At 39.9% G+C, this 27220-nt stretch overlaps 1 protein-coding gene across 1 annotated transcript in view; it reads left to right on the forward strand.

Annotated features, from left to right (window-relative positions):
• The window catches only part of SFXN1 (sideroflexin 1), a 40515-nt gene extending 15469 nt beyond the window's left edge, over nt 1-25046 (forward strand). Inside the window, exons 3-11 of the mRNA XM_069476139.1 lie at nt 6060-6230; nt 7145-7243; nt 8380-8455; nt 8981-9066; nt 9994-10121; nt 12449-12498; nt 17754-17803; nt 18203-18250; nt 22559-25046. Of these exons, the coding sequence (XP_069332240.1) occupies nt 6060-6230; nt 7145-7243; nt 8380-8455; nt 8981-9066; nt 9994-10121; nt 12449-12498; nt 17754-17803; nt 18203-18250; nt 22559-22655 (805 nt within the window). The 3' untranslated portion in view covers nt 22656-25046. The remainder of the gene's footprint in view (nt 1-6059; nt 6231-7144; nt 7244-8379; nt 8456-8980; nt 9067-9993; nt 10122-12448; nt 12499-17753; nt 17804-18202; nt 18251-22558) is intronic.
• Nucleotides 25047-27220: the final 2174 nt, after the last annotated feature.

A 27220-nucleotide genomic window follows, 5' to 3' on the forward strand; every position in this document is an offset into this window, starting at 1 on the left:
ATATCATTCTTGGTTTTTTGTTTGTTTATCTTTTTTACAATCCTTTAAAAATTGTAAAAACCACTCTTACCTAATGGGGCATACAGGCCACACACAGCAGTTTGCCAACTCCGGCAGTAGGGCAACATCACGGGGACTGGCTTGCTGGAAGCTACACGCTTGAGCGTGCCCATGAGCAGCACATCTGAGACAGGTGTTCAGTGGGCATCTGGATAGTTAGGAGGGAACCAATGACAGTCTGTGAACCCCGAGTCCAGCCGGATTCTGTCATGGCGAGTATGCACACAGAGGGAGGACGCAGACAGAACCTCAGGGGCCTTAGGAGAAAGTACTGAAGGACGAGGGAGAGGAAGATCCAGCAGAAGCACATTTTAGGACTTTAGTACAGTAAATGTTCTTTATGAGTCTGGAGAAGCAGCCGTAGAGAGGAGAGATTGAGATGAAAAGACCACCATGTGGTTGAAAGGAAGATGACATACGGAAGATTGCCAAGAGCCTAAAAATGTAAATTGGAAAGTTGAAATCTTCGCTAAAGACAGTGGTGGAGAACTAACATCAGAAATGGCACCATGACAAAGTAGAACTGGAAATATAGAGGAAAAACCTGAGAAGCTCGGGGTGGAGGTCAGAGGTTAGCAAACTGTTTCTATAAAGGGCCAGATTTACATATTTTAGGCTTTGCAGACCATACAGTCTCTGTCACATACGGTTTTTGTGTGTTTTGTTTATTTGTTTTTACAGCCCTCTATAAAAGCCATTCTGAGCTCAAAGGCCATCCAGAAACAGGCCAGGCCAGTCCGTATTGGGGATAAAAAAGAGAAAGCTGGAGGAAAGATTATGTAAGGGGAATAGAGAATGGTGACTAAAGATATAGTTAATTCACGTTTCTGCAAGAGAAATTAGAAAAAATGTAAATAAGCAATATTAAATATATAGCAGAAAGGGATTTTGCTTGGGTGAGGAATAACATGTATCAAAGAGACCTCAAAGCAAAGAGACTCATGCATGGCAATTTTTTTCTTTTATTTTTTTTTCTACAAACTTTTAAAAATCCATAAGCATCCATGAACAAGGGGGGAAAAGCTATTAGAAAGGTACAAATATCAGAAAGTTCTCAACCTTTTCATCTACACACTGAATGCCAGAAGACAGTGAATGCTTTCAGGAGAAAGAGTTGTAACCAAGAATTTTATACCAGATTGTCTTTATTTGCAAAGTCAACAAAACAGTATGCAAAAACATGAAAAAAAAACTCTTCATAAACCCTTCTTGAGTGGTTAAGAGATGAAGCAAAGTTAAACTCAAAAATAAGAAAACTGTAATCACCATTTTGAGGAATGGTGATTCCTCAAAAAAACATGAATTATGATAGGGTCAAAAAATTCCACTTCTGAATATGTACCTGAAAGAGATGAAAATAGAAACCCGAACAGCTATGTGTACACCCATTTTATGTTCCAGCATTATTTGTATGTAGCCAAAAGGTAGAAGCAACCCAAGTATCTATCAATAGACAAATGGATAAACAAAATGTGGTGTATACTCACAATGGAATATTATTCAGCCTTAAAAAGAAAGGAAATTCTGACACATCTTACCACATGAATGAACCTTGAAGACATTATGCTGAGTGAAGTCACCTAGTCACAAAAGGACAAATATTGTATGATTCCACTTATATGAGGTACTTAGAGTAGTCAAATTCATAGAGACAAAAGTAGAACGGTAGTTGCCAGGAGGATGAGGGAATGGGGAATTATTGTTTAATGGTACAGAATTTTAGTTGCGGAAGATGAAAATTTGTTCTACGGGTGAATAGTGGTGATGATTGCACTACAATGTGTATGTACTTAATGTCATAGAACTGTGTACTAAAAATGATTAAAGTGGTAAATTTTATGTATATTTGACTATGATAAAAAAGCAAAAATAATAAGAGTCATAATATAGACTAGTGATGAATGTTAAAACCTACTAAAATAGAAATAATTGTTGTATCCCTAGTTAGAAAATATTATATAGGGTAAAAGAAATAAAATGTTTTTTGAAAAATGGTAGTATCTGTCTGAATCTAAAGCCCAAGATTGTAGTATCAGAAAAGAAGAAAGTGGAAGATTTAAAACTACACTAAACATCTTGCCTTAAATAGGAACAAATCTCAAAAATATATATGATTTTGCTCTTTACTATAATAGAGAAATGTGTTATATCATCTTAATTTTTTTGAGAATTTTAAAGGTAACTCAAGTTACCTCAAGTTAAATATTAGTACATATTTTCTAAAACTCAGAAGTATAAAACTAAAGAAACTGCAATCAATGTAACTAAAAATAAAACCAAAGAACTGATGTAGAAGCTTTAAAAGAAATACAGGAATAGTAAGTAAGCATATGGAAAGATGCTCAACATCATCAGTTGATAGGGAAATGCAAATTAAAACCACAGGAGATATTACTTCATACCTACTAGAACGGCTAAAAAGAGAATTGGTAAATACCTGTGGTACATTCATCGAATGGAATACTACTCAGTGATGAACCAACTATTGGTACGAAGAAGGACGCATCTCAGAAGCACTGTTCAAAGTGAAAGAGGCCAGACACAAAATACCACTCGCTGTATGAATCCATTTTTGTGAAATTCTCAAAGAGGCAATGCTGTGGTGTTCGAAAGCAGATCAGTGGTTGGCAGGAAGTGAGGGAATGACGTCAGAGGGGCCCAGGGGAACTGTTGGAGAGAGGGAAATACTCTATACCTGTGGTCTCTACCCCCCAACCCCTGTTAGGGACCAGGCCACTCTAGAGCTCTGCCGCACCCCCACCACCACCCCAGTCCGTGGAAAAATTATCTTCCATGAAGCCGGCCCCTGGTGCCAAAAAGGTTGGGGACTGCTGCTCTATACCATGATTCTGGGGTGGTTACCCCACTCTGTGCATTTTTCAGATCTCATCAAATTGTAGACTTAAAATGGTTGACTTCTGTGGTATTTAAATTATACCTTAATAAAGCAGATTTAATTCAAAAATGTTATGAGAGCATAGGAAAAAAGGAAATACTTCCCAATTCATTTGCAACCCTGAGATACTATGAATGATGCAAATGTACTGAAAGGAAACAATGGTCCATCTTACAGATTAATAATGTAGAAATTCAGCCGGGTGCGGTGGCTCATGCCTGTAATCCTAGTACTCTGGGAGGCCGAGGCCGGAGAATCATTTGAGGTCAGGAGTTCGAGACCACCCTGAGCAAGAGTAAGACCTCGTCTTCACCAAAAGTTGAAAAAATTAGCTGAGTGTGGTGACACAGGCCTGTAGTCCTAGCTACTAGGGAGACTGAAGCAGGAGGATCGCTCGAGCCTAGGAGTTTGAGGTTGCTGTGAGCTATGAAGATGCCACTGCACTCTACCGGGAGCAACAGAGAGAGATTCTATCTCAAAAAAAAAAAAAAAAAAAAAAGCAGAAATCCAAAATAAAATACCAGCACATCAACTCCAACCTTGTGTTAAAACATGAACTAGTAGGATTTATTCTAAGAATGAAAAGGTGACTTATTTTTAGGACATTTATTAATATAATTTATCATATCAATACGTCAAAGCAAAAAAGTCACATCTTGATAGACACCCAAAAGGAGCTAAAATTGTACAGCTATTTCTCACAAAATAATCAGCTGGGAATAATCTGTAGTACTTCTTAACATGATGAAGAATACATTCCCCACGTCAGAAGCCAGCAACACACTAAATACTGAAACACTAGAACTGAGCTTCCCCAAAAGACTTCTTTGGAAAGGGATCCTATGGAATTCTTGCAGAAACGGGGAGGTGGGGAGAGGGGAAGGAGGGAGTTTTCCTAGTCAAATTTGGGAAAGTTCACATCCCACTCTTAGAATGTCACATATTAACTTTTTAAGGTTGGCAAGAAATCCAGAGTGAAGAAAGCTGCTTAATCGATCTCTCCAAACTTGAACATGGGTCCCTTTTTTTCACTTCTTTTTTATAATGTCTGTAGATATCCGAGACATTCCCCTGGAAATATTGCACTATGAGGCATTCTCATTGAAGTAAGGAGCAAGCCCAGGATGCCTTTATCTTCACTAGAATAGAATATTCTGGAAGCCCTAACCAATTCAGTAAGACAGGAAAAGAAATAAGATGTAGAAATATCGAAAAGATGAGACAATTTTTTTTTATAGAAATGATGATATTCTTGACAATCAACTAAAAAACCAATGGAACAAATAAAAGACTACAATGAGGGGCCGGCTTATAATATATATAAAAAGTTGGTAGCTTCCTGTATACCAGCAATAATCAATTAGACTATTTTTATTCATATTCACAAAAACAATGAAAAAAAAGTGAAATGCTTGGGAACAAACTTATCAAGAGGTGTGTGGCAATGACAGGACCACTGGGAGTCACTAAAAGAAGCATTTGAGTAACGGGAGTGACATGTAGTAGGCCTAGATAGAAAGGCTTCACGTTGTAGAGGTGTCATTCTCTCCGGATTAATACAGTTTCAGTCAAAATACAATTGTGATCACCTATAAAATTGACAAAATAATTCTAAGGTTTATCTGGAAGAATAAATTATTGAGTGCAACTAAGGCATTTTAGAGCAAGAAAAAGAACAGAGTGCGGGACAGCTGCTCTATCAAATATTGAAATGGACTGTCCAATTTAAATGGTGGGTGTTGACATCAGAATATGTAGTATGTGGGAGCACAATGGAAGGTCTAGAAATTAAGCCTGGTCTTCACAAAATCCCAACTGATGCAGACCAGCTGACTGGGAAATAAAGTTAAGCAAGTTTTACATTTTTATATCTTAAGGTAAGTTCTCAATAGATTAAAAGCTTCAATGACACACACAAAAACAACTATTATGAAAATGCTACAAGTGTAGGTGAACATTTGTGTAGTCTTTCTAGGTCAAAACTTTATTCCTGTCTGAGTGCATAAAAATAAAAATGTTCCGAACAGCAGATAAGACAACTAACAAAACAAAATTAAAATTTTGTTAGCCACAGTATGCATACAAATTATGTAAATAATGATGATGATGCTACTGTTGATGAAGATGATTTTTTAAAAAGACATAACTCAAATACAGAAAAAGGATAAAAGATATGTCTAAAGTTTTAATATTTTACATGGCTTTTGTCCCAGCTCATTTACTCATTGCTTTTGAAATAGTCTTGAATGTAAGGAAAGATTTATTTACTTCCCCATCCTTTACAAATGAAAAAAATTAGAAGTAGTTAAAATGCCCAACACTAGGGGGTTGGTATAATATTAATATATTACACAGCGTTTTACAGTCATGCAGTGGGATACTATGCAACAGTTAAAGGAATGATACATTTGTTTCCTAAAGCTGCAGTAACAAAGTGCCACCAGCTGGGTGGCTTAAAACAACAGAAATTTATTCTCCTACAGTCCTGGAGGCCCAAAGTCTGAAATCAAGGTGTCAGCAGGGCCGTGCTCTGTCTGAAGGCTCTGGGGTAGGGTCCTTCTTGCCTTTTCCTGGGTTTTGATGGCTTTGGTGTCCTGGGCTTACAGGTGCATCACTCCAATCTCCGCCTCCAGCATCACATGGCTTTTTTTTTTTTTTTTTTTTTCACTAAAAACCTTCATAAACAAGGTTTTCATTCTGCGGGTTTAAAAATGAATCAATATTCCTGAGTACCATAACTTTCATCTAATTGGTTAAATATACTTTAGAGTTTGCAAAGTTCAAAATACATTTTAAAATGTCATTTAAGATAAAGAGTATTTCAAAGTTGAATACTTCCATGTTATGCAAGACTTTTTATTTTGCTTTTCCAAATTACAGATAATTTAAAATGAATAGGTTTGAAATGTTCATTTTAAGTGCTTATGTTTTGAAATTTTTACTGACTACATATATAATATTAATAGTTAGATTTGTCACTCCATCTAGGCAGAATTGTTTTAGGTAAGTGTAAACTTTCAAACTTTGCAGCTACTTGTCTCTAGGGCACTAGTGAGATATTTGAAATGAAAAATTGCCATGTTATTTGTTGTTATTTTCCTAGGCAAGGAATTGTTCCTCCAGGTCTTACAGAAAATGAATTATGGAGAGCAAAGTACATCTACGATTCAGCTTTTCATCCTGACACTGGTGAAAAGATGATTTTGATAGGAAGAATGTCAGCTCAGGTTCCAATGAACATGACCATCACAGGTTGCATGATGACATTTTATAGGTAAGTGATGGCTATGTAACAAGAGTTTGATATCACAAAAGCCTAAAGTACATTTTTATGTTAAATAATCTTATTGAGATAAATGTCATTCCATAAGTATAGGAAGTGATGATATGGGAATTGGCTTGATTGAATCATCCACAGTGTATGTCCAGACAGCACATTGTCCTCCAAAAATATATAAAACAAAAAATAAAATTAGAAAAATAAAATGGGGGTGTAATTGCTTTAAAAAAAGAAATAAATGTCATTTCATTTTTAGTTCCCTTTTGTATAAATGTTGCTACTCTAGGGGTCTTTTTTACCTTTCTCCTCTGCTAAATACCATCTTCTTCTTCATTCAAAAGGAGATTGAATTTTTCCCCAAATGTTAGACCTGAAAGAAAATGAGACAGAGAAAGAAAATAAAGAATGTATAAGTAAATTCTCCTTTTGATCCATCCATATAGTATAGGTATAGATACAATATAGGTGTAGGTGTACACATAGACACAGACATACGGGATTGTACATGCAGTTAGGAGGGGTCAGGACTGCTTGGCCTACAAATGCTTCATTTTTCCCCCAAAGAAGGGACCTGACATTTATTGAGTGTCTACTCTTAGTAGACACTCAATAAATGTCTGTGCCAGGCCCTCTACAAATTTTATCTTACTCCATCCTCATAGCAACCCCCTGAGCTTGGTGTCATCCGTATCTACTTAATGAGGACACTGAGGATCAGAGAGGTTAAATGTCTGCCTGGCCACACAGGTCCTAAGCCTGTGACAGCCCAGATGCATAGCCCTTGCCCAGCTCTCTCCCTTCCCAGTCTGCCTCCTCCCTGGTTTCTGGTGCTCACATTCTCTGTTCTGTGCAGCGGTTAGGGCCAGGGCCGAGTGACGGTGGGTGTGTGACCGATCGCTCTGTTTCAGGACTACGCCGGCGGTGGTGTTCTGGCAGTGGATTAACCAGTCCTTCAATGCTGTGGTCAATTACACCAACAGAAGTGGAGACGCTCCCCTCACTGTAAAGTAAGGCTGTGAGACTCGGCGGCCCGCTGCAGTTCTCCAGTGTTCATTTGATTAAGTGGTGATGCTCTCCTGTTTAAAACAGTGTGTCTGTATAAACTGCTTATATTGTTCAGAATATTATGTAGCATCTTTTTCAAGTAAAGTGCTTCTTTTTCTCCCTCTCTATCAAGACAACCGTTTTCTTCCAACCTGCTTTCTCAGACATGACTCAAGCCGTTAGCGCTAATAGAATGATACCTCTCATTGCCACTGTAGGACACGTGGCAGGCAGGCAGGTAAATGGCAAGCCATACCCCTCCACCCTGCCCAGGTCAACGCCAGCAACATCAAAAGGAAAGGGGTCAGCCGTGTGGCGTCTGGAGAAATCAAGGAAGACCATGGTGATATGACCATTATATCTGACTTTAAAAAAAAAAAAAAAAATAGCTCATCTTTGGAGCCCAGAAGTAAGCAATGGGTTTAAAAATTTGCCTCTTGTAAAAAAAATCTGACAGACTAAAATGTCAGCATAACTTGTATTACACTTGAAAGAAAAGTGCTTTTCTTTTTTTTTTTATTACTTAAGATTGCATTTGACAGCCCATATTTTTCTACCATCATCGTGTGGAACAAAGGATATTGAAATCTGCAACCCAGTGGAGTTTATCATAATTAAAATTTCTTTTAAAGGAAGGGAGGATTGCTTGTGCTTTATTGCATTTTGAAGATGAGACTTCGTATTTTTATACAGTAAGGTAACATTTTTAAGATGGCAGCACTTCATTTGTGCTTTCAGGATGTATATTAATATTTTGAGAAATATTTTTTTTAAGCAAATATGTTCCAAACATTTAGCCCAATACACATTTTCCTGAATTCATAGCTTTCTACACACAAACCCTCCCTCCCACGAATACACAATCTATATGTCTACTTGTTTGGGATCGTAGTCAGGTTATGTGTGAAGAATCCTGTTTTTTATGGGTCTATTTGCTTTTTCTCTAGATTCTTCTACTTGTAAGAGTGATAAGGAATGTTGTTTTGTGGACTCTCTGTTCTTGATCATGCTCTTTTGTATTTCTCCCTTGTTTCTTCGAATAAGGTGCCGGAGTTCCCTGGCACTCATCATTTATGGGATATACTTTTTTTCATTTCAGTGAATTGGGAACAGCTTATGTTTCTGCAACAACTGGTGCCGTAGCAACAGCTCTAGGACTTAATGCATTAACCAAGGTACTCAGATTTTTATTTCCATGATAAACTTCTTAATTCATTCTCACCTGCCTGGCTCAAAGTCCCTGTGTTATTCTTCAAAATAGTTCAAGTCACGTGTTTAGCTGTATATCTTAATTATATATCCCAGTAAGTTTGGGAAGGGTTGTTACCTCTGCCAACACCGTGGTCTGTGCCTGGCGCTGTGTATGAAATGCCAAATGCTCGCCTCCCCACAGCCTGCCTCAGGCCCAGCTCGGAGGAGGTGGAAGAGCCAGCATCTGAGCTCAGGACTTTGGGTCTCCAAAGCCCGCGCTCATTCAGCCACGCTAAGCGTCGAATGTCTTAGAAGCATGCCTGGTCCCAGCACGCCCATACCGGACATAGAAAAATACCACTAGGAAACAAGTTTTGAAAGTACTCTTGGCCTGAGTTCTCTACAAATAGGACTGTGCATTTTTAAGACTTTTCGAGTAGAAATAAGTTATTTCCATCCAGTAATACCGGAAAGGGAAGATGATGCTTTCGGAATTCTCTCTTCCGCAGCATGTCTCGCCACTGGTAGGACGTTTTGTTCCCTTTGCTGCCGTAGCTGCTGCCAATTGCATTAATATTCCACTAATGAGGCAAAGGTAAGAGCCACACGCACTCGCAGCAAGAGCTTGCGCTCGACGGGGTAGGCTCTTGTAATGATTAGCTTTGTTGAAACTTTTAAAATTTTATTTTAATATGTACAGATGAAATTTTATGAGATCTGGGATTTACTTCAAAATAATCTGGGCTGGGGGTGGCGAGGGACCCACTGATGGAACAAGTTTAGCCGCGAGTTGCCGGTTATGGAAGCAGGCTGGGCAGTGCGTGGGCGCTGGGATTAGTTTTTCTGTGTCTGTGGAATTGAAAGATCTGTCTCAAGTTTACACTGAGTTGTGCTTGGGTTGGGCAAAGAAAGTTTATTCTCTAAGATGGGTTCTTACCCCCGCCAGAATTTTCTTTTAGGCCTTAAAGTAATATTAATCTATATCTTTGGAAGTATTTTTTAGAACTGGCAAAAATTAAAGGAGAAGAAAGGACAAGAAAAAGCATTTTGGAATGGATAACAAAAAACGGTATCAATAGGAGTCATAGTGTTACTAACTATAGTTAATAAATATCCAATAAGGGCCACATACTAGTGACTACTTCTGTGTCAGTATATTAAGTAGTTGACTTAATAATGCCACATATTGTATCTATTTATCATTGGGAAAGTTGCTCAAATTTGCACATGGGCGTAGAAATTAGCCTTTTCTCTAAGCTAGCTTATCCACCCTTCAAATCATATTGTTGTTGAAAAAAGTACACCCTTTTAAGAAAGTTTACTAGTGTTATTTTACTTTTGTGTCTATCCCAAGAGGATTAAGCTTGTTCATGGTATTTAAAAATAAACTTGATAGTACCAGAAATGACACTTGAGTGAGTATTTGGATTAAGTAGGGACTTGATCTTTCCCATCATAGTATTATTTCCAGGCATTTCGCGAAGGCATTGGGGAACTCCTTTGCATGTGCTTTGCTCTGCAGGGAGCTCAGAGTTGGCATTCCGGTCACAGATGAAAACGGGAACCGCTTGGGGGAATCGGCAAACGCTGCAAAGCAAGCCATCACACAGGTGGTCGTCTCCAGGATCCTCATGGCAGCCCCTGGCATGGGTCAGTAGAACTTTGTCATCCATTCATTCATTCCGTGAATATAGACTGAGCAAGCCTTTATGGATCAGCGAACAAACAAACAAAGTCACTCCTTTTAGGAGAAATTTCCTTCTGTGGGGGAGGCAGAGAATAGACAAGTAAATGGCGTATACAGTGTGTGAGATGGTGCTAAGGCCCAGAGGAAAGAGGGTGCGGGTGCTCGGGTGGCAGCAGTGGCAGCCAGGGCAGCCAGGGGAGAGACTGGCTGAAGGGAGGGAGTGGGCCCAGCGGGGTCAGGGACGAGTATCCTGGGCAGAGAGGGCAACAGAGAGGCAAGAGCGTGCCTGGTGCGTGGGAGGCATCGCGGGAGACAGGTGCGGCTGGAGCAGAGCGCGGGAGGTGGGAGCAGTAGGAAGGGTGTCTTGAGGCCACGGAGGCAGAGCATGGATGGCTGCCCTGGCGTTTCGAGCCTGGCTTTTCGTCTGAGAGGCAGGAAGCCATGCAGGAGTTTGAGCAGGGCGGTGGCACAGTCCGACTTAGGTTTTAACCGTGTCACTCCGGGTGCTGGGTTGATGAAAGACTGAAGGAGGAACGAGAACGTTGTATGGAGCCAGTCCAGGGGCTGCCTCAGTGTTCCAGGCAACAGACAGTGGCGGGTTGGGCCAGGGCCGTGCAGTGGCAGGGATGGGAATTTGACAGGAAGGAGTTGAGCTTTATAAACCTTGAAAAGAAACTTCCAAAGTCCTTGGGTAGAAGTAATTCCTACCGAAGATTTATTTGTATCAATAGGAAACCCTAGGAACATGGAGCAAATTGGAATGGTTAGAGCAGCTACTGATAAAACGTGTGCTACGCCACTGCTTAGTTTCCTCCGTAGGGTGTGGGGCCGGCATCACCCAAAGCAGCAAATCTACATTGTGTTTATTTCCTCTGAGGATTCTGGGCCACCCATAGGGCCTAGAGAAGGTTCTCAGACTCACCCAGAAATCGGAGGGCCTGGGAGTTACAGATAAAACAGAAATTAGTATTAAACAGAATGTATTATTAATATTAAGACATTTAATTTTATCATCTGAACTGAATGCAAACAGCACTTTGCTTATTAAAATGAAGCTCCCAAATGAAGCATATTTCATCAACTACTGTCCAGTTTTCCCACTAATATTTTTTGCAGTTTTTATATTCCTTCTGTCACTGTGAATGCTCATTAGCAGGCAAGTAGGAGCAGGCAACAGAAGTTGAACCAAAGTGCATGAAGGAAAACTTTGAAGAACATCATATTCACATTCCAGCTAATTGGCGAAAGACCGCTGTTACGTGATTTAACAAAGGAACACCTCAGCACCCTTGCAGGATGCCAGTGTGTTCTGTGGGGGTGGCTAGGAAGCCACAGTCCCAAAATGCAGACAAAGCTTCCCGGAACCAGCACGCTTGTCACTCACCTGGGAGGAGGCTGAGGAGCCCACTCTGACATGCCTACCGAGCCCTGATTTCCAAATTTGCTGACATTGAGGTTACAACTCCATCTTCTTCCCTGGGCTTGCTTTTGGTTTTGGTCTTTCCCATTTTGAAATGTCTTATTCCTCTTGGAATTCAGCCAGCCCCACAAATCCATTTCCGGTGACTTGGTCATTATAAATGCTATTGAGTCCCCAGAGGAAAAACAAAATGCTTCTGTCTCAGTGAAATTTACAAGGGTAAGTGACATATTGAAGTGTAGGCTATGACAGTTTAGTCTGATAAAAATTACGAGCAAATGAAGTAATGCCGCCCGTCCCACACCCAGCGTTTCACACACGTTGTGGCGTCAGATCATCATGGTCACTGTAATACAGTTTTCTCCATTTTGTAGGTGAGGAAAACAGGAAACTGAGGCTCAGAGAAGTTAGGTGACGGTTTCAGTCCCCGAGCTAGCAAGTGGTCGAGCCTGTGGCGAAGCGCCGTCTGCCTGGCTGAGGCCAGATTCTTTACGCTGTGCTCCACCCGTGCTGGGCACCCAGGAAAGGTTGCAGTGGCTTTAATTATTCAATGATATAGGAGGGAAAGGTTCCTGAGGTTTGTATTGTTGCCTGTTTAAAGTTAAATGTCAAGTTCTCTTCAAGATTATAAAACTTTCTGGCTGGCAGAGGGCATCACATTATTTTTCAAAAATCTAGAGAGTAGGAACAGTGTTCAATTTAATAAATTTAAATTTAATAATTTAAAGAATTATCACAAATAGTTTTCACTCCACCAGTATGAAAAAATAGGCTAAAAGTGACATAAGCCTTCTGTCAAATTGTTGGAAAAGATGTGAGCTGAAAATAGACATCATATAGAGGTTTAAGTGGCTCTGTCTTTACTTTCAGCCATCCCTCCGTTTATTATGAACACTTTGGAAAAGAAAGCCTTTTTGAAGGTAAGACCCAGTTTTATTTGTCATTTGTCTCAATTCTTTTCATTCCTTTTCGGATTTCGAAGTATACAGAATATTTGCTACGTAAATAGTGAGCAAAGAATTTGAAGGTCCGTTTCTCTCGGACTCCTATGTAAACAAACAGATGTTTCCAGGAACATTTTATTTCTAATCTCAGATATTTGAAAAAGCTTCTTGTACGTGAAGACCGCTGCTATTGAGAGGTGTAGCTCAGTTATACACTTAGTCACCTGCTGAATCCTCGCTAGGTAAAAATGAAGAGATGATGTGAATCTGGAATGATGTGTCTATAAGTCACTATCCATACCATCAGAATGACAAACTAATCTAGAGTAGTAATTGCCTGGGGTCCCAGTGTGGAACGGTTGCCTCAGTTCCACCAATTTCCCAGAGACGAACACTGGACAGAAAGTGTAGCCGAGCATATTGCATCATTTCCTTGCTATGAGCGATGGCAATTGTTTTAGATATACCCTGGCATTTCTCACCTGAAGGAACTAGCAAATGATACAAGCAGTCAGCCCCATCTTAGCCACATTGCCACACCACTCCAGGCTTTTGCACAAATGTTCTCTGCAGCCTCATCTTAATGTGTGTCTGTTAGCGTTGCTTGATATTGTATACCCTTCAGTCATAATTTAGAAGTGGGCTGCCTCACTCACTCTTCCCGCAGAAGCCTTCACCCCCACACTGAAGGGGCCACTGATTTCGAAACCCCTGTGTCAAGGCCCAGAGAGGTGGTCAGCATCGCTCACAGACCAGCCCCAGGGCCTCACTAGCTACAGGGGTCTGGTGGTAGCTGTACTCATTCAGAACACAATAGAAGATGTTGCTGAAAAAGTAATGGCTAAATACTGTTGAGGTTCCCACATATACCTACCACTCCCAAGTTCAAGGTCGCTGTTACACTTAACTATTGTGTTTTTTCCACATACAGAAGATCATAGGACTTAATTGATAATGTAGCCGTGACCAAAACATATACAGAGGCAGCTTGTATTAATACCCATACTATTCTGTGTTCAAACCACTTTCACATACTACTGTGAAAGGCAGGCTTTACCAGGCCCCTTTTACAAAGGCTCAAGGATCATTTCCTCAGCAGTTCCCGATGCCCACGTGGGAGGTGTCTGCCTCGGCTGGCCTTCCCCTTGTTCCCCCGACTCCCACGGCCAGGTGTGCCGCCTCTGCAAGGATGTACTTATCTGGGCTTTTACCTTGGAAATGACCAAACTCCTCTGCAAACATCAAACTAATTGAACATTCTGGGCTTTTTTAAATGGTGGTGCTTGGGGAGCATTCAGCATGACTCATTCTTCCCCCTACGCCTTATCCTTTCCCAAGCGGAGAGCTGGCAAAAGCCATCAGCTGTGGGCAGGTGACTCACGGAAATTTTTGCAGTAAACCAAAAAGTTTACTGCCTAAAATCTGACACTTCCATGAATGATTTTTCTTGAAGAATAGTTCCTGTTGTCTTTTTAAACTTAGGTCATTCTTCCTGGCACTTTCACTGGGAATAAAATTGATATGGTTTGGGTCCTATAATAGTTCTCTTTCTTTAAGTCCTAATTCTTTTTACAGTCCCATTAATAAAAGTGGATTTTTGGGACTATCCGCTAATTAAATGTGAAGGAAGCATTTATTTTTACATTTACATGTTTATTTGGCAGCCGTTTGCTGAATGCTTGTTTATGCCAAGCAATGTGCTAGGCACTAGAGTCACCCAAAGAGGACATGAGCCCTGCTCTCAGGAAGCACATTGTATTGTGGGGAAAGAGGCACACGACAAATGCTTCCAACGCACAGGGATTACAGCACTGAGGGAACACGAAGGAGCTGTCTTACCTGACTGGCATAGATGGGCAGAGACTTGAAGAGCATTAGCCAAGGGCTCATGTTCTACAGAAGCTCAGCAAGGATGCAGAGCATGGCTTGTTGGAGATTTGGAAATGGTTAGGTTGGCTGGGATGTAGGCCATGGGTAGGGAATTGACTGTACCGTATAGAAAAATTAACTCTCAGTGGTTCATAGAATGTAAATGTGAAAGTCTACAACTATAAAACTTCTAGAAGAAAATATAACAGAACACTAGGGTTAGGTAAAAATTTCTTAGACACAACACCAAAAGTACAGTTCTTGAAAGTAAAATTGATAAATTGGACTTCATCATAAGTCCAATTTTAAACAGAATTTTAAAATTCTGTTCTTTAAAATCTATAAAGAAGATGAAAAGACAAGAAACAGGCTGGGAGAAAATTTTTGCAAGGTATATATCTGATAAAGGACTTGTATCCAGACTATATAAAGAACCCACAATGCTCATTCAAGAACAACCCAGAAAAAAAAAATAGGCAAAAGGTTTGAACAGACACTCCACCAAATACATACAGATAAAAAATAAACACATGAAAAGGTGCTCAGTTTCCTTAATCATTGGGGAAATTCAAATTAAAACCACATGAACTACCACTAAATACCTATTGGAAGGTTTTAGTGGTATGAAGCTAAAATTAAAAATACTGACCATAAGAAATAATAGGTCAGGTCTTAGTGAGGATGAGAAGTGTTGGTGATGAAATGAAAGAACTGAAACCTTCACTACTGCTGGTGCAAATGTAAAATGGCACAGATACTTTGGAAAATAGTTTGATAGTTTCTCACAAAGTTACACTTACAATACCATATGATCCAGCCATTTCATTCCTAGGTATTCATGTAGGAGGAATGAAAGCACATATCCATAAAAGGTGAATGTTCATTGCAGCTTTATTTGTAATAGCCAAAAACTACAGACAGCTCAAATGTTCATCAGCAGGAAAATGGATAAGCACAATGGAATACTGGACTCAGCAATAAAAAATAACAAACTAATGATACACACAGTATGAATGAATGGCAAAGTAATTACACAAAAGAGTAGATACTGTATATCAAATCCTAGAAAATGTAAAGTAATGTATAGTTTTAAAAAGTAGACGAGAGGTTGCCAGGGAACAGGGCGCAGAATTTAGGGAAGAGGGAGGAATTGCAAAGAGGCACGAGGAACAAGGAGGACACTCAGACTGACGGATGTGCTCTTTACTGTGATTGTGGTGATGGCTTCACAACTGTAAGTCAGAAGTTATGACTGAACACATTAAATATGCGCAGTTGATCAGATGTTAATAAAGCAGTTCTTTATTAATATGTTAATTAACATTAACATATTAATATTGTGATCTTTTTACCTCATTGAATATATAGATATCTCTTTTAACCTTATGATTACTCTGTCTTTAATTCATTTGAACTTTTTATTTAAACCATCCTCTGTTTGCACGGTTCTGTTAGGTAAGATGTGCCCCTACCTTGAGGAATTTTGTGAGTCCCTGGTGAAAGACCAAACATCCCTAGTCTCAGACTGAGTTCTGTCTGGGGGGTAGGGATGGATTGGGCAGGGTGCTGGGGGCGTCTGCAGGGGGACGGCATCAGGTTGGGTGTTGCAGGATAAGTCGGAATTCTCTAGGAGCCTTCCCATCAAAACCCTCTTCGTGGGCCACAGTCAGCGTTCGGTAGTCCGTGTCCAGTTCTGAGATGACACGCAGCTCTTCCCTTCGGGATTGCAGGGTGGCCCAGTTGACTACAGACAAGAGCGGGTTTGAAACAAGGGGGCTGCTCTCATGGGCCCGAGTTCATCCATCCACAGGCTCTCGCTTAGTACTTAAGTTGCCTTCCCGTCGCCAAGTCTGTGTACCAGCCCAGATGTCACTTGCCTGGAGATTTACCATCTCCTATGGCAATTCTTCGTCATCACACAGAGCCAGTTACTCAAGACACAGTTTTCCTTTTCTGTCTTTTGAGGAACCCAGAGCTCTGCATAACCTGTGTGGATCAGTCTCCTCTGACGACATTTCTCCCTTCCTCTCTAGCCCATACCTTTCTCCCCTTACATTGACTCTCCTGATGTCCCTTTTCGCCAGAGGAGTCCCCTCGGGGACCAGGGTATGCCTCTCGTGCACATTGTCTTGTAATGGCTCGTGTTAACTCTTAACTAAGTTGGCTGATTTCATCACAGCGAGTTCACAACTTGGTTGCAGCTATTTTTGTGGCCGTATTTATATAACCATATATCTCATTGCTCTTTATATTGTGTATTTTGGTATCACTCCTTTTTTAAAACTAAAAATCTAACAGCATTTATTTTCCAAAAGACCAAGAAACTCGTTTGTTTCCATTAAAAAAAAAATGTGACTAGCAAAAATGCTTTATGCCAGAAATAGTTTTAACCATACTGACAGTGACTAAATCCAAGAATGAAGAGGGCTGCAGGGAGCCGTGGGGGATGGTAAATGATCCGGACACCGCACTTGGGGCTTTGAGTGTTATCTGGCATGTCTTCATCCACACACTTTTAGGAAGCTGTTATGTGGCTCATTTTTGTATCATAACAAGGAAACCAAAGGTTGGACAGGTAAGGCTCCTCCTGCCCATCCCCTACAGTTGGGAACTAACTGGTAGGGCAGAGACTGGAGTGCAGGATCATTTGTCTTCAAACCTTAGCACCAGGCTCTACTGCCTCCCCGGCCAGGAGATAAATTATAATTAAATGATAGCTATTTTTCCACCTCCTATTTATAGCCAAGCAGTGCTCAGATTATACGTGCAAGGGGAAAATATTAATAAAATAGAAGCCACTTGGTCTTTGCATGTGTGTTCATTTACAGATCTAAGAGAGCTACAGAAGTCAGGACTAACACACTTGTTGCAGCGTTACCCCAAAATTTCACTAACCACATTCCATCTGGGTCTTGTAATGTGGTGAGTTTCCTTCCAGCTAATCAGCAGAAGGAATTATCTCTAAATACCTGTCTAAAAAGTATTCAAGGCCAGGCGCGGTGGTGCACGCCTGTAATCCTAGTACTCTCGGAGGCCGAGGCGGGTGGATCGTTTGAGCTCAGGAGTTCGAGACCAGCCTGAGCAAGAGCGAGACCCCCATCTCTACTAAAAATAGAAAGAAATTATATGGACAACTAAAAATATACATAGAAAAAATTAGCCGGGCATGGTGGCGCATGCCTGTAGTCCCAGCTACTTGGGAGGCTGAGGCAGGAGGATCGCTTGACCCCAGGAGTTTGAGGTTGCTGTGAGCTGGGCTGATGCCACAGCACTCTAGCCTGGGCAAGAGAGCGAGACTCTGTCTCAAAAATAAATAAATAAATACATAAATAATATTCAAAATCATTTATTTCTCAACACAGAGGTTCCCATGGATGAGTGCACCTATTCAAGTTGGATTGGTTGGCTTCTGGTGAGTAGAAACTACTTTTATATAATAAATTTCTTTTTTAAATATATAGCATATGAAAGGTGAAGGAAGGATAATAGGGGACACGTGTTGTGAAAATGAGACCATCCCAGAGCATCTGGATCTCATGTTCCCAATAATTAGTTAAAAGTAAACTGTCTTTAGAGAAATCTACAACGTTAAAGCTCTTTGTGTGATTCTCTTGTAAACTGTTATCTCTTAAATTTTTTTCATTATTTTGGCAATCCCAGCTAGTAAAATTTACACAAACAGGACATTTTTTGGTCAGGCAGTATAATTCTCTCAAGAAAGGGGACTGTTATGAAAGTAAATCAGAAAGAGAATCTGAAAAGTCGACCATTTTCAAAATGCTCTGATTTGACTTTTTTTTTTTTTTTTAAGTTTGGTGTTTGCTACGCCCCTGTGTTGTGCTCTATTTCCTCAGAAAAGGTATGTAATTGTTATTCTTCAGAATGATCGTGAGTTTTAATCCTAAAAACCAGGTGTAGACACGATGCAGTTACTGCATCTCACGGGGTAGGAAGTTGAGACTCAAAGGGATAATGATGTGAAGTTCTCTAAAAGGAAGAAATAGAGACAGAAAGCAAACCTGTGTCTGTCTGATTTCAAAACTCTCTGTACCCAGATCTTCTCTCCCTCTTCCCTTAAATTTGAAAACGCTTTATTCTTTTGTAAGAGTCAGGTTAACTCTGGTACAAATTTGCTTTTATAAAAATTTATCTGTGGTTCATCGTCATCCAGTCCATTGGCAAACGCATCTATAAGACAGATGTGTTGGAATTTAAGTTCCACCCCCAGGGACAGCAATTATATGCACTTAGCTTAGGTAGTTGGTATATTTGCTTCCCTTCTCCCTACTTAGCTTTTTGCCTACAAGCTTTTTTTTTTTTTTTTTAGAGTCATATATATAAAGATAAATTTTAATTTGGAGACTTGTTTCTAAGGAGTATATAAACTAATTAAAAGTACAGGCTCTGGACTTAGATCCCCTGGGACTGAATCTTGACTTTGCCTCATACTTGACCTTGGACAAATTTTTTCTTCTCTGTGTTTCAGTTTCCTCACCAGTAAAATTAGGATAAGAATAGTGACTATTTTAAAGAGTCATTATGAAGATGGAATGATATATCTTTACATACAGATCTCTTATAATAACAACTGGCACATAGTAACTACTCAGTAAATATTATTAATATGTACAAGCCTGTTAAACATTTGGGAAGTGGAAGTTTTCTCATTAAGGTACTTTATCTTTGTTTTTTTTTATTAGTATTATTTCAGCATATTGTGGGGGTACAAAAGTTTAGGTTACATATATTGCCCTTGCCCCTCCACCCCCCTGAGTCAGAGCTTCAAACGTGTCCATCCCCTAGACGGTGCGCATCACACTCATTATGTGTGTACACACCCATCCCCTCCCCCCCCACATCTGCCCGACACCCGATTAGTGTTATTCCTGAATGCTACAAGCTTTCTTGTGCTTGTCTTTCATCACAAGCTGCCCTTGAATCCCGCCTTTGCTGTAGAGCTGGAGTGACCGGTACTCAGTCAGCATTGTCTACATCCAGGTCTGCATTCTCCTGTGAACCTAACACCGAGGCACCAAGAAGCAGCATTTTGCTGGTTTGGGTTTTGTTTTAGTGTCACCAGGCCGCTTGCCTTTGTAATACCCTTTCCTTGGTGAGCCAGCAGGTCCCACACATGTGGTCTTCAATGCCCTGGCCTTTCAAAGGAGGTTTGGGATGAGGTGTTCGTTCTAGAACTAACTTCATTGGGTCTTTCTATCTGGTAGAGAACTCCACCTTTCGTCGGCTCCTCCACTCCGTCCTTGACCCTGCTGTTCCCAGGTAGAGATTGAACTGTCACAGGCAGGGAGCCCTTCATCACCTTGAGGAGCCCCTTGAAGAGGGCAGGACCCATCAGAACCTGTCCCAGAAGCCCGATCCAGAGGCGTTTCGTCGCCTCTGAAGTGGAGTCATCGTACCTATTTAATTGTACAAACCGCAGAATCTCAGAGCTTCACCTGAGAACAGTTCATTTCTTTAGTCTATAGCAGGTGGACGCCAGTGCTCGGCACCTGCCCGCGCACTCAGCGATTAGACACGGTAAATAAAACGCCGCCGTGAGGGCCTCATACCGATGACACGCCTAAGAAATGCAGCTGTTATTATTTTGAGATTTAGAAGATTTTATTTTTGAAAACCCATAAAGAAACTTCCTAGTTAGGCCTTGATTTTGTTTGAGTGCTATAAGAAAAACAATATATTCTTTCTGGCATTTATTTTTATGATTCATTTAAACTCTAGGTGTAGATATTGAAGGTTTTCTCTAACTCCTGGGGTCATGAGGTCAAAGTCTTGAAAAAGTACAGGGTTTTACTTTGGGAAACCAACGCTCTTTTGCTCTATTTAAAAGTAAAGCTTATCGATCTGCTTTTTGTTTGTGCATCTGTTTGTATGTTTGCTTTTCTTTATGTCTCTTGCTCTGCAGTTGCACAGAGTGGGATTAGTCACATTCCGTGGTTCATGATACACTATGCTCATTGGTCCAAGCATGACCCTATTTTGTTTATTTTTGTTTTATTGATTTTAATGGTATAATGAATATCTGTGAATCTATTGTCCAAGCTATGACTCAAAAATATTACCAATAAGTTACATCTTTAGTTTTTCATCTTTCAGAACTTTTTCGACACGGCTGTCAGACTATTATACTATATGTAGTCTTCTAGTCCTTGTTTCTTTTATTCAATATTTATCATGCAACTAAGATTCCTCCACATTATTGCATGTAGCTATATTTCATTCATTGTTACTGCTGTATAGTAGTCCACTGTATGAATACGCCACAATTATCCATTCTCCTGCGTGAATAGTGATAATGAAAACATTCCTGATTAAAATTTGTGGGAAGCAGCAAATGTGTTGCTTTGAGAGAAATCGACAGCTTTAAATGTTTATGTTAGAAAGAATGGCTGAAAATCAACGCACTAAATATCCAACTCACATTTTAAAAAAGGAACAAAAGAGTAAGCTCCAGAAAAAGAAGAAGGAAGGAGAAAAGTTCAGAAATAAATAACATAGATAACCAAGAGTAGAGGATCAAAAGAGTAGAAGAAGAGCAGAAGTCAAAAGTTGGTTCTTTGAAAATAGTAACAAAATAGACAATTGTCTCAGATTAATCAAAACAAAAAGAGAAAGAGACAAATAATATTATGAATGAAAAATAGGTATAACTATAGATTAAGCAGAGATTTAAAAGATAATAAGAGTTTTATTGACATTGTTATAACAACAGATTTGAAAACAGGCAAAATTGACAAATTCGTAGAAAAATATTAGCAAAGCTGAAAAATTACAAAGCTGAATAGGCTTATGGCCATTAAGGAAGTTGAAGCAACATTTAAACTTCTTCCAACAACAAAACCACAAGAACCAGGTAGTTTTACAGGTGAGTTTTGCCCAACTGTCAAGAAACAGATTACTTCAATTTTAAACAAACTCCCCTACAAGATAAAAAAGAGAATACTCCCCATCACGCAGTAAGGTTTGAATAACTTTAACTCCAAAAACAGAGTTGGCCTTTAACATACATTAATAATAATTGTAGATACTTATAAATCAGTGAAAAAAACGAAAGGACCAAGAGGCGGTGTAGCCTGCTGGTTTGGAGGGAAGCTTTTGGATCAAGGATGATCTTGCTTCAAAATTTCAGTTGTGCCTTAAATTTCCTTATCTGTAAAATTATGATAATTCCTGACTTTTGGGGGGTTTATAAGGATTAAAATGCACAATGACTGGCCCAGCAAGTGATCAATAAGTCACAGCCATTATTATCATCTGCATCATGATTATTGTTTTAACATTACTCAAAGGCCTGCCCCATGAAAAAATAACCACTGTGGGGTTTTTCCTAGTGTGTTCCTATATTTATAATTTTTCTTTGTTTTGTGTATTTTTATAAAAATTTACATCTTGACTTTTCTTTAGCCTTACATTTTTATCAAATCTCAACTATATCAGATATCATATATTTTTAAAAGACCAATTATATATCAAAATATTAGCAGTTTCTGGAGAATTTTTCTTTATATTATACTTTTATCTAATGAGTATGAATTTATTGTAAAAAATAAGCTTTAATATATATACTACTATACTACCTTCAAGTACATTTCTTTAAGTGCATAAGACAAAGACTGACAGTGGTTCTCTCTCAGTGGTGGGAATATGAGCACTTTTGGTTTTGGGGTATACTTCAGTATTTCCTAAACGTTTTATAATAAGCGTGTATTATTACACAACGAACAAAAGCATGTTGGTGTAGGCAAGTTTTCAGTGTTAGGAATTCCACTGAGTGCATGTATCTTTTTGCACCAATGGGGACCATGTATGTTGTTTCCTTGGGAAGTGGCACTACCACACGTTGTTTTCCAGCACCAGCAAGGTCTGAGGGTGTCATTGCCGTACACTCTTGACAACAGCAAGAGATTTTCAGCTTTTAATATGAGAGGGCTGGGGATTGGGGTCTGAAGGTGCATTTCTATTATTAGTGACAATAAATTTTCTGAAAGGAACAGTATACTGGTTTTCTAGCCATTGCCCAAGTTTCACTGTACCAGTTTCAGCGCTGGGCCAGTCCTGGGGTCTCCACACCTGCGCCCTCTCCCTGCTTCTTCTAGGTTCTAGTTCCCACCTCTGCCTGCGTAATAACCCTGTCGTTTCTCCCTCATCCCAGTTCCATGTCTGTGACAAGCTTGGAGGCCGAGTTGCAAGCTAAGATCCGAGAGACCCATCCTGAATTGCGACGCGTGTACTTTAATAAGGGATTGTAAAGGAAGAAGGAAACCTCTGCGGCTAATCCTGCCATCAGCAAACCTGGTGTTGCCATGTGAGGGAGGAAAATCCTGTCCCACCTGGGTTTTCCCAGTTACAAATACCTTTTAAAGATCCTCATCAGCCTTTTAGAATAAAGCTGCTACTTAGAACACAGCACCTGGTACGGGCCAGGTGCCCGACACCTGTTGGTTCCCTTACATTTGGATCATGTCATGATATAGAGAAATACCCTTCCTGTAGCTTTTATAGTAATTGTTTTTCAAAGACAATTTCACCCATGGTTTTAAAAAAGCATTGATAGACATAGACTAGGTGCTCAGTATATGCTCAGTAAATGTTTATTGATTATCAATCAATGAAAGGGAATCTGTTTAAAATACTGATTTTCATCTCATTCCTGTCTGAAATCAAGGAAATCTCAGCAGTGAATTGGGAAAATGCAAAAGCTCTGAGGCTAACCTATAAAATCTTACCCTAACATATTAAGGGCAATTTGCTTCCAATTTGGGCAATGGGCAGGCCCAAAGTAGGTGATGAAGCTTGGGGATTTGTAGGGTAAAAGCTCCTTCGTATACCTTCCAGAAGTCACAGTCATGGACCAGTACAACACGCCTTCCCTGCTGTCAACAATGATATGCATTCATATTGCGGGTGGATATCCTTGGTTGATTTTTAACTTTATTGTTTTACATTCGTATAAAGATGTTAATCTTATCTTACAGTTATTGACTTTATATTCAGTTATTTACATCAAATAATCAAATAACTGAAATGTACAAATGTCAGATTTTGGAAGTATATTTAATACCAGTGCTGTATGACTGGACTGGATCTGATATGTCAGATTTTTTAAAAAGTGAGACCACATAGTTCTAGTTATCTACGTGTCCTTTCTTGTCACCCTTACAGATCTCTTTGGCTTTCAGAGAGGCCCAGAGTTAATATGTGTATAAGTCAGTCATGGTGAATTTTACTTGAATATTGTGTATTACATTCCGCCTGTTTGAAAATAATGAAACCATGTACCACTGTTTACATCATCCATAGTAATTGCACAGATAATATATTTAATGTAACAGAGATTATGTTTGAAGTCTGTAGATACTTAACAATATATACAGTCAGCCCTCTGTATCTGCGGGTTCCACATTTGTGAATTCAACCAACTGCAGATTGGTTGAATATTTAAAATCAAACAATAAAAAGTAATATAATAATGAAAAATAATACAAATTTAAAAACCAATATAGTGTAACAACCATTTATATGGCACTTGCATTGTTTTAGGTATTATAAGTACTTTAGAGATGATTTAAAGTATACTAGAGGATGTACCTAGGTTATATGCAAATACTATGCCATTTTATATCAGAAGCTTGAGCATCCATTGGTATTGATGTCCTAGGGGTTCCTGGACCAATCCCCTGCGGGTGCTGAGGGACGGCTGTACAGTTGTTTCATTGAGTGTCGTTCATCGTAATTCAGAGATTTGTAAGTGAAATATAGAAACCATTTAGGTTTGACAGATTTTTTTCCTAACAATGTGACCAGACTGAAATTCCTCATAAAAAATAGTGTGCCTTGTGTCTGTGTTTCCCTGTTCTCTGAAAGGATTGATGGATTTGAGGCTTTGGCCACCTGGAGCCTTCTTTGAGGCCGCCAGAATCTTCTCGTTTAGATTTTCTGTCTTAAACTGGTTGAAGCAAATGGCTTCCTTGTGACATTCTGGCCTTGAGAGGATTCTGTTGCCCTCAGTGCTTCTCTTTAAAAAAGTGGTGAAAGCCTGAAATTCAGGGCAGATCTCCATGAGGTGCTTAAAAGGCACTTTTTGCAAGAAGCTAAAGGACTCGAGGCCCACACTGCTCGCCCCAGCTCATCTCCAGAGTCCCCACCCCTGGCTAGTCTGTGGCTCCGTGGCAGAATGGGAACCTTCAGCAAAAAGTTAACGACTGGCAGGCAGATCGATGAGCTAACTGAAACCTTACACACACCAGGAAGATGTGACCAAAGCATAGCTATAAAATGAAATAGTTATGATAATGAACTTGGAAATGTGTCTTTTTAAACATTGTTTTTGACTCTTTAGCCTCTTAATGCTTTTATATAGAAATATTGACTGTATAGTTTAATCATGGTTTATAAAAAAAAGAACAAATGAACCAAGATTAGCAATCCTTGCTGATCTTTTAGAAATACCTTTTCTGGAGAAAAAAAATCCATGTGAAGTGCAATAAGCTTGTAAAGGTAAATAGTTATTAATATTTCTATTGATGTGACATAAAGAATTATGATGTAACTATTTACTGACTGGCAGTTTTATTTCAGTATTAGCACAGTGTCTTGCCAGTGTTGGAGTCAATGTATTATTTCATTTAAACTGGATGAAATGTTAAATAAACTCAGAATGAAAACAAATTCTCTCTTTTATCTGTATGGAAAGCAGTTTGTATGTTGCAGTCGATGGTACCTTCCATTGAAACTTAATATCTGCAGCACCATCAGCAGCTCCTAATGCAAAGATATTTTTGTATTCCCCTAGCAGGAAATACACTTCCGTTCTGGGCTACCAGTCTTCTACCTTCTTGAACCCCATATACATAGAGACACACATCCCCAACCCCACAACAAAGTAGTTACAACCATGTAATTCCAGGAACATTAATTATGAGCATGGGGGGAAATGGTTTCTGCTTTAGGCCCTGATGACTAACACCACTGTACATGATGCTGAGGTACATTTGCTTTTATATTGTTGCCTGATTCTAACATGGAACTGGCATTTGCCATAGTTAACAGAGAAAGTCTAAATTAACCTAAGAGTGCCTTAATAACAGACTTAACAAAGAACTGAGCATTTGAACTTCCTTGGTCATGTTTCTGCATCTGTTTTGCTACTGTAACTCTGTTGTCACTGAAATTATTTAAATATTATATATTCAAGAGTGTGGGCCAGGCACTGTGGCTCACACCTGTAATCCTAGCACTCCGGGAGGCCGAGGCAGGAGGATTGCTTGACGTCAGGAGTTTGAGACCAACCTGAGCAAGAGTGAGACCCCATCTCCACTAAAAATAGAAAAAAATAGCTGGGCAACTAAAAATAGGAAAAAAAAAAAAATAGCCAGGTGTGGTGGCACCCACCTGTAGTCCCAGCTGCTTGGAAGGCTGAGGCAGCAGGATCCCTTGAGCCCAGGAGTTTGAAGTTGCTGTGAGCTGGGCTGATGCCACCATGGCGCTCTAGCCCAGGCAACAGAGTGAGACTCTGTCTCAAAAAAAAAAAAAAAAAAGTGTGGATCAAGGAGTCAGACAGAGCCAGGGCTAATCTACACTATACTCATTTATAAATATATACCTTTGGGCCAATGACATTCTCTGTGTCCTTCAGTTGTGTTTTGTTTGTTTTGATAGTTTGGAGAATAATTGACTCTACCTCATAGAGTTGTTGTAAAGATCAAACGAGATACAGCAGTTATTAGCATATTGCCTGGCACACAGTAAACATTCAGTGAATGGTTGCCTGTCCTCTATTTGCTTTAGAGACACTGAGCATGCATTCAGAATGCCAGCATATCATTGTTAATGGTAAGATTTCACAACCCTGGCAACTGTGCCAGAGATAATCCAGAATTTTATTTAAAAATATCAGGTGAAAATGGTCTGTTTTGTCCATTGCCATGTCTTCAGCAGCTAGAACAATTGGCACCAACTAAGGGTCCGTGTGGTTATTGGGTTCAACCTGGGCTCTTTCCAGGAATCTGTAAAGTGTCCTCCCATCTTATCCAAATATGGAAAAGAATCCACTCTGGAAAGGGCCGGGGATATTAGATTTTCTAAGAAGAGAGCTGAGAAGGAGCATTAGCCCTGGGAGTCTGGAGGGAAATGGCTGTGAGCAGCCAAGTTCCAGCCTTGTCCAGAGCCATCCTTTTCCTCACTGCCTCTAGGTTTCCAGAGCAGAAGAGAGCCAGCGGTGATACAGGGGCTTACTTAACCCCCAGGGAGCCCATAGTATCCCCATTTTTAAGAAGAAGAATTTGAGGCTCAGAGACACTGACCTGTCCAGTGTCACCAAACCACCTCCTCAGTCCATACCTTCTCAAATTCTAGTGTTTTCCACTGCACCTCACTGCTGCTCCAGCGGCTGGAATAATTATGACTGCATTTTGCAGTCTTCAAAGTGCTGTTTACATACATTATTCCTTGTAATCCCCCAAGAGTTCCTCTGAGCATCATCTCCATTAAAAAGGTGGGGAAACAGTCTTGAAGAAGTGAAAACCATTTGCCACAAATCTTACTTGGAACATTCAACAGACCATGAAAGATTCTGTGTACATTCTCTCTCACACACACAAGCAGAGACACAGGCATGTAGAACATAGAGAGTCCAAATGAACACCCAGCCAAGGTCCAAGGTAGGTGGGGCCCCTTAGTAGAGGAATAGGAGCAATGGTTCTCAAAGTCTGGTCGCTGGGAACTTAGAAATACCCATTCTCACGCTCATCCCACTCTTACTGAATCAGAAACTCGAGGTGGGGCCCAGCCGCCTTTTAACAATCCCTCCGACTGA

This window comes from Eulemur rufifrons, chromosome 7 (genome assembly GCF_041146395.1).
Source record: "Eulemur rufifrons isolate Redbay chromosome 7, OSU_ERuf_1, whole genome shotgun sequence".
Lineage (NCBI taxonomy): Eukaryota > Metazoa > Chordata > Mammalia > Primates > Lemuridae > Eulemur > Eulemur rufifrons.